Below are 11,241 nucleotides of genomic sequence, written 5' to 3'. Positions count from 1 at the left end.
GGAATCATTGAACCTCACCGTTTGGGTGAAGAGGAATGACGCAGCTTACGTGATTGTTTAGTCTCAGGTGCGAAGTGGAACGCCCAGGTTTCGTTATCCATGGCAATCGACTCCAAAATGTTGTCTTTTTCGTCTACATAGCAGCAAAGAATTTTGTCGTGAATTTCAGTACGACCAGCTGCATACACCTTACAGTACTCTCAGACTTTTTTGATACCCATGTACGACTTGTCATACACTTCTGTCCAGGGGCGGATCCAGGACCGACTTCTGGGGAGGGCGGTGGGTTGTCATACTGCTAATTTTAAGGGTTCCAAACTTTGAGATGGGTTTTATTTATATATATAAAATAAGAGTTTCCTCTTCTGGGGGGGCGATCGCCCCGATCGCCCCCCGCTGGATCCGCCCCTGCTTCTGTCCAGTGTTCGAAGTGGAAAAAAAAGCAGAGGCGGTATGTTTTATTATGGTTTTGACTCAACATACCGGATATTTAAATATTGTCTTGATACTGAAAAACCAGAGACGGTACGGTATGCCCTCATTACTGGAAAACCAGAGGCGGTATGGCATACCACCGCATACCGTCTCACTTGGACCACTGCTTCTGTCAAGGGTCAACTGAGGATGGATTTCAACCGATTTCACGTCTTTTGCGTTGAGAAACCAAATAACTGCGCGAGCTTCGCACTTGCGGATGTTCCATTACAAACAGCTATCAGCGGTGGTTCAGTGGTAGAGCGTTCACCTCCGGGTGTTTGGGGTCCCTGGTTCGATCCCAGCTCGCGCCGTGTGGACTTTGTGGTGGACAAACGCCGTGCTCGTGGGTTTTCTCGGAGTTCTCCCGTTTCCTCCCACTTTCTTCATTCCACCACTTCACCCATCTCTCATCATCACCGTCTCCTTTAGCCTAACCGGCATAACCGTGGGACGTAAAACTGAAAGATTTCATTTCATTTTTTCCAGAAGTTGATAGATTTTGGATCAGCTTAATTTCCTGCGTAATGATTGAAAGCAGTACAGTATGATACAATGAAAATTCTAGCACCTTTTCTGTTTCTAACTATTCACTCTCTTTTATCCTAATAGCTTAGATAGCAGAATACACTTAAAATAAAAGAATGTTTTCTTGTTTAAAGAGACTTAATGTCATGGGGATTGTTGTTCTGCGCTCTCCTCCCAACTTCCACAATACGCACTAATTGAAATTTCACCGAGAAGCTTTCAAAAGAGTGAAAGGTCAAGATCATGATAAATCTATTACACGAGATTTCTTTGCGTAAGACAATTGGAAGTTACTTTTTAATTTCAGAACTATATTTTGTGATGTTTTGATCTTCACTTAATTTATAACTTCAATGGTGTCTTCGTCGAAAAACTTGGGGTGCGGAGAATGACTCAGGGCAACCATTATTTCGGGGCAAAATTTGGGAAACAAATGGAATACACTTCTACTGTCCTTTTGTGTTATAAACAATCATCTTTTTCCATATTATTCTAGATATTCTTACAGTTTTAGTCCTTAAAAAGACTATAAAGCTCCTTCATTCCACAGAATCTATTGAAATATTCAATATCTTAATGTTCGTGGGAAACGCTACGTATTATTACCAGAAAATTATTATAGGCATTCTTTTAGACAAATCACCTAGGTGGGCCGCGGTGGCTCAGTGGTAGAGCGTTCACCTCTGGAGTGTGGGGTTCTTAGTTCGATCCCAGCTCTTGAAAGTGAACTTCGTAGTGGACAAACAATGTGTGCAAGGATTTTCTCGGGTTCTCCCGTTTTCTTCCACTTTCTTCATTCCTCATCATCACCGTCTCCTTTATCTTAGTTGGCATAATCGTGGGACGTAAAACTGAAAGATTTCATTTTCTTTCAAATCAGCTAGGCCGCTACTTAGACAAGCTTATGAGTATTTTCCTTCCGCATCTTTCTGTTGACTATTTGTGGCCCAATCCTCTCTGTATCTAGAAGTTTCGAGGTTTTATCGCTTCAAACAAACGGACAGGAAACAAAAAAGAAAGAATATTTTGTCCGATTTACCGATAGTAGATTCACAACATACGAAATATATGATCATAGACACTCCAAACAGCATGTTGTAAAACATAACCAGTCGGTCTCCAGAGAATGATTTTTTCCCCTCCCACCCGCGTTTAACAGTGCTCGTCAAAAGACTGACATAGATAAAGTATATAACCGCTGTTTGCAGAAGCAGATATAACAGGTTGCCAGACCTACATATTTATCTATAGATCTAGAGATTTTTCGTTGCAATACGGAAAACCATTTTTTTAGTATGGTCTACAGATTGTCTGTAATGTAGGAGAATATACTCAAAATTATTGTGCAGCACATAGTTTTTTTAGTGAGGTCAATGAACTACGTATATACGGCATATATTTTACTCCTTGAAAATATTTTGCTAGGGAGAAAATGCAAGGACGGACAATTGTCAAAAGGATGTTTTGCTGTCTTCACCTTCCTTTTCCCCCTACCCAGTTTTGGGTCTCTCTTGGTCATAAAAAGAGGATAATCACCATAGAACAAACTCGACCTTGTTTCACATTATGTAGATGTCAACTGTTGAGCATGCCGCTATTCTAACATTATCACATTGCTGCACGAAGCATTGTTGTTAGCAGGTAAGTGACAAACAGTTAAACCTAAGATCTACCGAGTCTCTCCGATAGGTTTCTCTGTTATGATTGCATTGACTTATTTCTTGATGAAGGCATTTGTTACTTGTATCTATAATTGAGTATTGTAATAGGTCTAAAGTGAAAATTAATAGTTACGTTAAGGAACTTTTAATACGAAGTTTTTTTTTCTACCTCTTCCCTGCCAAATGGCGAGTATACTTGCCTTCTATGTGTGCGGTTCCGGCTCTATTCTCGACAAGTTTACTTGCCTCGGTTTCAACAAGCGGTAGAGGCAAATTTATTATTCTTTTCCGGTTGATTTTCTGTATGAACAAAAAGCTCTCAAAGTTGAGACGATTTGGAGTACCAGAGTCATACCCACAGGAGAGACAAGGAACCCATGGCCCCACCCACCTGAACCAATGAAAACTACTAATCACTGCTTCTATACATAATTCTTCAAGATAGCTTACAAGAAATTTATCGAATTGGAAATTTACATCTCACTGTACAAGAACTTAGTTTCGTAATAGTCTTCTTCACAGCCGAGCCAAGAATTTCTTTAAACGAGGGCCCAGATACAACAAAATCCACTGAAGGTACTTCAATAAAAGCGACATCTGACTTCTAGCGAACAAACAAACTCGATCCATTTGATCACGTTAAATCATCTATGCCGATTTTAATGGTGCACTTGGTTTAAATGGGTCGGCTCACGGCTTGTTCACCACAGAGCCGAGCTCAGAAAAAACGTTAACATCTCATGTTTACTGAGCCGATGGCTCACCTCAAGCGAGTCGGCTCAAGCTGATGGCTCACCTGAGCCGAACCGAACCGAACTGATGGTTCATCACAACCGAATCGGCTCGAGCCATCGCTCAATTCAGCTGAGTCGATGGCTCATCCCAACCAAACTCCGAGTTAAAATGAGCTGAACGAGTGACTCATGTATCAAACTCAACTCGACCTCAAAATAGTGATTCAACTCGGAACTCTAGAAAATTACCTCTGAGTCGACTCGCAACTTGACTCGAATTCGAGTCGAGTCGAGTTTTAGCTCGACTCGTGCCATTCCTAGTTCGAAGTTACGGCGGTTTTGGAGGGCTCAAATATTGAGTAAGGTTTAAACTTCTTCCTCTCGGTTTGGGAGGAGATATTCAGTAGGTGAATTTAGGAGATTCCGGGTGAGTTGCGCCGAAAGGAGAGTTTCCAGTTCTAGTGCATCAGACTTAGAAATTTTTAATCTCAAATAACCATAATCAATGTGATCATTCAATTTGGATCATGGTGTACATCTTCGTTCTAAAAAAGCAAATATACAGGGTGTCTCTAAAGTCCCCTGACATAAATTAACTCTGTTATTATCAGAGTTATCGTCTCCAAATATGTTGTTTTCAGTCTAAAGTGAAGGATTTTTTTTTTTTTTAATCGGACGAGGCGTTTGGACTGTACACTCTTTATGCGCCCAATGTTAAATGAAAATGCAACGTTGCCATTAGTAGACGGGTTGGGGGAGGAGAGGGCGGGGCAGGAGGTGGATAAATTTTGTAAGAGTATGGTGAATGGGGGCATGTTTGAAATGGATGCTGGCCATGGATACGTTAGTGTAAAATGCAGTAACTTTATTCACCTATGTTGTGGGTCCAGTTAAATGGCAATGTTGCATTTTCATTTAAAAATGGATGCATAAAGAGGGTACAGCCCAAACGGCTCGTCCGATTTAAAAAATTCCTTCACTTTAGATTGAAAACATCATATTTGGAGACTGTTTCCTCTCTTACATTTTGTTGTAACTCAGAAATAACAGTTACTATATGTCAGGGGACTTTTGAGCCACCCTGTATATGTATAAAATATAAACATTTTACATTCTTCTACTATTAATACGACACTATTAATACTTTTCTTATAGACACCAATACTTATACTTAAAATCATTGCATACGAAACAAAACGCACAGAAAATCCTAGATATAATTTAAATACTTTCTATGGTAAGTTAAAAAAAATTTTTTAGGAAAAGAAATAAACTACACATTTTTTTTTCTAAAAAAAATATACAAATTTGTTTTATTCATTATTTCTGTATTTACACGCTATCAGTAGCCAAATAGACATCACGTTCTCTGGATAGACATAAATATGAACTCGCAAAGCTAATTTATGATCATCACCGCGACTGCTCAGGATATCACGACATACAGGTTGCCTGAAAGAAAAGGAGAAAACACTAGATTAGTACAAGATTTTTCTTTCCACAACCAACCAGTACGATATCAAACACTAAATTAAGAGTGTACTGGTTATACGTGTAATTACTTAAAAGGGAATACTTCACCAACATATTCGCTGAAGACAGATATTATGAAAAATAATAATCTACAATATTTCAGAGTATCTAACTGGGTTCCTTCTTCTGGCAGCCAAAAATACGAATTATACAAATTTATTACTTTTCCTGCTATTTTGAATTCGTTGACAAACTTTTTAGAAAAGTATATCTCCTATCAAACTTGAGAGATAAATACGAAGTTCAGATAAGTTCAATGTTTCCTGGTAGTTACGGTAGCTTATAAATGAGTATGATTACTGTCATCCACCCCAACGAAGAATGAGTTAATAACTTTTTCTTACGATCGTTTTCTCTGATAGGTGTTTCGTGACATGCGTTTTAAAATATAGATCTTGAATTCAATTTAAAAGTAGCAGTATATGTGCATCAACAGAGGGATCAATCAATAAGGCGGAACAATAGATATATTATTTTACACATTTAAGATTGATTATACCTGAATTTCGTACATTTTATTTACTTTTTAGATCTAAATATTTCAACATGCGAAGGGATATAAGAAGTACTACAGGAGAATGGACTTACCTTTGAACGCTGCACTTTCTTCTGTTTATTTGTTAAATATTCTCAATATTTCGACTTTCTCGTAGGTCATGGTCAGGGCAGGACAGGAAAATAGTGAGTTTTCAGCCAGTGGTGCCCATCCTCTCACCCAAGTGCTTGGTCACAATCTTCCAAATTACAATCCCCTCCTCCCCGGAAAAAAAGTATTAAACAAACCACAGTTGATTGTTACAAAACCTAGATAACTTGCTTTATAGGCTAAATTTTATTCAATTTAGCGTTTTTGAAAGCATAATTATGATATTTCAATGAAAGATATGCCTTCCCCCCTCCACACACACAAAAATATCATGGACACAACTTGCACCCTAAAATCCGCCTGTATGCACCCCCATTTCCAGCAAGCAGAAATTTAAAGTAGTCGCGATCATAGCTTTCTCAAAGATAGTCACAATATTGAGAATACATAACAAATAAGCGGAATAAACTACCATGGTACAAAGATAAGCTCATGGTTTTACATTAAAATAGCATATAGCGTCTATTAATAAGTATTACAGGAGTAAGATTATGAAGATTTTGAGGTAAGATTTCTCCATGTCTTAAAAACATTAGATGTGTAAGGTTTGTACATGATATAGTTCTTGTTGCGGAGTGTGAATAGAAAATTATGATGTTAGAAAACTTGAAAACAAACTGAGACATATATGAGGTAGAAATAAACATCAGAAAGGGGGAAAAAATCAGTGGTCGGTATTTAATATAGAAGTAGGAGAGAAGAAAGTAAAACACGTGATTAGTTTTCAGTACTTAGGTAGTATTATTAATGAGGACATGAAGAATGAAATAAAAGTGAGAATAACGATGGGGAAAGAAGCGTTAAGAAAGAAAACTATATTTTGTGGGGTCTTTGAGTAAAAAACTTAACAAAATGAATCGTGAAATATTTCGTGTGAAGTATTGGTCAATTGAAATGAAATCTTTGTTTTACGTCCCACGATTATGCCAGATAAGCTAAAGAAGATGGTGATGATGAGAAATGAGTGAAAAATAGTGGAATGAAGAAAGTGGGAAGAAGAGGAAAAATTCCGAGAAAACTCACGCACACAGTGTTTGTCCACCACAAGGTCCACTTGTCGCAAGCTGGGTTCGAACCACGAACCCCATGAACCAGAGGTGAACGCTCTACCACTAAGCCACCACAACCCCTATTGGTCGATTGAATTGGAGCTTAGCGTTTCTTTCAGCATCGAGTCTTTATGGGACGTGGATCCACAGCTAAATGTGAAATCCGACCCAGACTAGCTCCCACCTGGAATGGAACCCGGGTCTCCAACGCCAAACGTACGTATGCTAACTATATAGCCACAAGGGAGCTCATGTAATGTATTGTAATCAATAAATCAATGGGGCAGAAACCTGGACATTAAGCAAATGTGAAGAAATACGGTTTTGCGGCTTTGAAAATATGGATGTGGTGGAAAGAAAAAAAAGGACAACCAACCATGAAGTGTGTAGGAAGATAAGAACAATTCTGGATATAATTGATAATGCATATAATTCAAAAAGAAACAGAACCTGGCTGAAACAGTCTGAAAAAGAACTGTACCCTTAAAGATGTGATAAAAAGAGGGAAGAATTAAAAAGGCTACAATTGTTGAATTGTATTAAAACGTCACGAATAACAGGTAGCTGACGCCGTAATATATGGAAGCTTTCTGGCAAGGTATCTGACAATGATATCAGAATATTGATTATGACGATTTTATATTAATATTACGACTACAAAACGTATAGAAAACAAAACTTACTGCAAACAAATGGACAAAATCCTACGAGCAACGGTAGTAGGCACACGGACTGGAAATCCTTTGAAAGAATAACCTTCAGGAATATTTCGTCGAATCATTTCATGAAATTCTTCAGTATCTGACCTAACACCAGTTTTGTGTTCCAGTTCATACGCAGTTAAAGCAGGGCCAAGTAAATGACTTAAATGGTTATCCCAGGTAGTACTTAAACCAATGTCCTGAAAAATACAAAACACAGAATTAGTCAATGTAAACGATCACATTATATTTTCTCCTTTATACGCGATGTTCGGAAACAACAACAAACTTTGAGAAATTATCGCTCATATGAAAAATTAGTCGGAACATATACAAAAGGGCCAAAACTCGAAAACGAAATATTGAATGAAAGTTGGGTTAATATATATATATATATATATATATATATATATATATATATATATAACGTAGTGATTTTTTTGAGCCGTACATCCTACTAATATACCAGTGAGTATAGAATATGTGCAAATTCACAATTCTTGATTTATATGAAAAATGCAGGCAGAAAAGTGGGCAACAAGATGTTAAGTACTGAAAAATTGAAAACTGAGAAAGTAAGAAATATTTTCGTAGAAAAATACTCAAACGGGAAAGGACAGGTGCAGCAGGTAGTAGCAGACGGTGGGAACATTAAAAAACGATATCCATCTTCCATTGAAAATTCCCGACGGGTGAATAAAAGTTACAAAAATGAAAAGTGTCAACGGTACTGATTACTAGGATTTAGTTGCCTACAGTGCGTCGCTGTGTAATGAACTTTTGCGGGACTTGAATTAACATGGCGGTCTATGGGAAAAGCACACCCTCTTTTTTTTCCCTCTCCTGGCCAAAAAAAAAGTTAAAATGAAATATTTGAGTTTTACGTCACAGTTATGCCGGATGGGCTAAAGGTGACCATGATCATGAGAAATGAATGAAATGGTGGAATGAAGAAAGTGGAGGAAACGGGAGAACCCCGAAAGAGGGAATGGGGGATTAATGGGGACGTCAGCATCGAGGCTATATGTCCTCGTCACGATGAACGTGGTTGCTGAGAGAACCCCGAGGAAACCCACGCATACGGTGTTTGTTCACCACTAAGTCCACTTGGCCCCAGCCGGGATCGAACCAGGGTCCTCACGCACCAGAGGTGAACGCTCTACCATTGAGCCACCGGGACCCAAGGGCTGAAGTGCACCACAATTTTATTGGGAAGTATCGTACTACTCAGTAAGCTCTATACACTGGGCTATATGTCGAGATGGAAAGAATATGTTGAGGATTTATATGAGAGTAGGAATAGACCATGTGGCCTAGATGCTGAAGTACAAAATGAAGTAGACGAGGGTGATATAAAGTTTAGTATTCTTCGGAATGCGTTTGAAAAAGCTATAACCGAGATTAGGAATGGAAATGCAACCGGGATAGATAACAATCGACTTCATTAAGAATATGGGAGACAAAGGCAAGAAAGAATTGTTCCGACTATGCAATGAAATATGTGAAACAAGAAAGTGGCCAAAAGACTCCCTAACGACAATCATGATTCCGATGGCTAAGAAATCGAACCCAAAGAGAAGATTATAGAACTATTAGGATCATATCTTATACAGCAAAAACCTTGCTTCGAATTCTGAACAGAAGGTTGTATGGAAGAACAAATGAAAAAGTTGAGGAGGAACAATTCGGGTTCAGGAAAGGCAAGGGCACAAAAGATGAAACTGAATTATTAAGGGTAATCGGGAGAGGTATATGTGGTATTTATTGATTAAGAAAAGGCTTTTGACCGTGTGAACTGGAAAATTGTTGTTGGAAGTTCTAAAGAAGGTTGGGTTGGTATAGAAAGACGAAGACTCATAAGAAACTTATACATGAACCAACATGTAAGTGTTAGGTTAGGAGAAGAACTGACGGAAGAGGGTGGAATTGGAAGGGGAGTTCGACAGGGATGCTGTCTCTCGCCTAGATTATTTAACATCTATCTAGAAGAGAGAGTGAAAAAGAGCTTACATAATGAAGACAGCATTTCAGTGGGAGGAAGAATGATTAGGTATATACGGTTTGCAAATCATATAGCGCTTGTTGCAGAATCTGAAGAGAAAATCAATAAAATTTTAGAAAACTTGAGGAAGGGCTGTGAAGAATATGGGACGAAAATAAATGTTAGAGAGACAAAAGCCATGGTGATTGAAACAAAAGGATTGGTGTCAAATATAGAAGTAACAGGGGGAAAAAATAGAACAAGTGACTGGTTTTCGATACTTACGTAGTATTATTAGTAATGATATGAAGTGTGAACGTAAGGAAGAATAGGAATGGCGAAAGAAGCCTTTAGGAGGAAGAAAATAATAATAATAATAATAATAATAATAAACTGGAAACTTTAAAAATGTGGGTAGGGAGCGGAATGGGGAGAATTAGCTGTGTGGAGCGGAAAACGAATGAGAGGGTATTAGAAATCATGGGAGAGAAAAGAACAATTTTATATATTATTAAGAAGACGAAGAGAAATTGGTTGGGATATTGGCTAAGAAAGAATTGTATCATGAGAGATGTGCCAAAAAGTATGGTGGAAGGAAAGAGAGGGAGGAGCGAAAGAGACTACAGTTAATGGACGATATCGAAACAGAAAAGTCGTACTAAAGATTAAGGAGTTAGCGGAAGACCGTGGAGCATGGAAGCTTCTCAGTTGTAGCAATTGACTTGCCAAATGCCACAATATTTATGATGTATGTATCTTTACTTATACAATAGGGCGCGAAATTTCCGACCGCCACGTGACCATTGGCTACCAAATATTTTAATTTCATGGTAGCCAGTTGGCATTTACTTTGTTTGCCTTAGAAGTGCACTTTTTCGTGGATAGGATAAAACCTAACTTTTGAATTTCGGAGGAAAAGAAGTCTCTGGGATAAACTGTAAACTCAGTGACTTCGTGTTGCCACTACATTGTATGCAGTGTGTCATTCATTATTTGTCACGTACAAGGCTTGGATTTTTAGTAATGGCAACAACGGTATATCTTGAGAAGTAGAGTACTTACAAGGTTCGAAGTTTTACAAGCCCTCACCAGTATTATGAATCACGCGTTCCCAGTGATGTGGAAGCCGCTGGATGCCGTTGGCAGTGCCTAATCTCTGGATAGTGCGGATGGAGCGATCGGTTGCCCGGAGGAGATCATCAACTGTACGGAAGCATGTCCCACGAAGTGGTTCCTTCATCTTCGGGAACAGATCTAGTAGCAGGGACTTAAATCTGGAGAATACGGGAGGTGATACAGCACTTCCCAGCTCCAACGATGCAACAAATCAGAGACCGCACCTGCTGAATGTGCCCTTGCATTGTCATGCAGAATGATGGGTGGGTTTCTTAGGCAGTGGCGTCGTTTTCGTCTTATAGCTGTTTGCACATTGTTTTGGAAAAAAAAATGCAGTAGTACTCTGCACTAACGGTGTGTCCTTGGGGAACGGTATGGTTTATGATTACACCATCCCAGTCGTATGCAATGATGAGTAGCTTTCACATTGGTTGGGATATTCCGAACTGTTGTTTGTCTCGGTGACCCAGGATGACGCCACTTGTTTGTCATTTCAGCTATGGTTCATACACTCTGGCCCAGATCTCACCAATAGTAATGATCAGCCGTAAGAAGGCCTCACCTTCACGTTGATACCGCTCCAGGTGTGTTAGAGCGGCATCATATCGCAGCCACTTGTGCTGTTCAGTTAGATCAAGTGGAACCCACATTGAGGCGATTTTACGCAATCTCAGGTTATTCTTCAGAATTTTCAGCACAGTCGAATGCGCTAGTCCTGTATCGTTGGCCAATTGACGAATCGTGGCGTTCCGATCCGCTAGCACTAACGCGTTCACGTTCGGCACATCTTCTTCACTTACAGGAGGATGACCGGAGCG

At 39.1% G+C, this 11,241-nt stretch overlaps 1 protein-coding gene across 3 annotated transcripts in view; it reads right to left on the bottom strand.

Moving 5' to 3' along the window:
- Positions 1–4,698: 4,698 nt before the first annotated feature.
- Positions 4,699–11,241, bottom strand: part of LOC145675848 (centrosomal protein of 76 kDa-like) — a 42,064-nt gene continuing 35,521 nt past the window's right edge. For 2 of the 3 annotated variants that reach the window (XM_081746586.1, XM_081746587.1), the window contains exons 10-11: positions 7,309–7,526; positions 4,699–4,849 (exon numbers count right to left, since the gene is read on the bottom strand). In XM_081746586.1, coding sequence (XP_081602712.1) covers positions 4,711–4,849; positions 7,309–7,526 — 357 coding nt within the window. In that variant the 3' untranslated portion in view covers positions 4,699–4,710. The remainder of the gene's footprint in view (positions 4,850–7,308; positions 7,527–11,241) is intronic. The other variant, XM_081746588.1, reaches the window with a different exon arrangement.

Source organism: Thermobia domestica, chromosome 18 (assembly GCF_964235325.1).
Source record: "Thermobia domestica chromosome 18, izTheDome1.hap1.1, whole genome shotgun sequence".
In the NCBI taxonomy this organism is placed as follows: Eukaryota; Metazoa; Arthropoda; class Insecta; order Zygentoma; family Lepismatidae; genus Thermobia; species Thermobia domestica.
The sequence above is the reverse complement of the archived record's forward strand: the minus strand, read 5'-3'. Positions and strand labels throughout refer to the sequence as shown.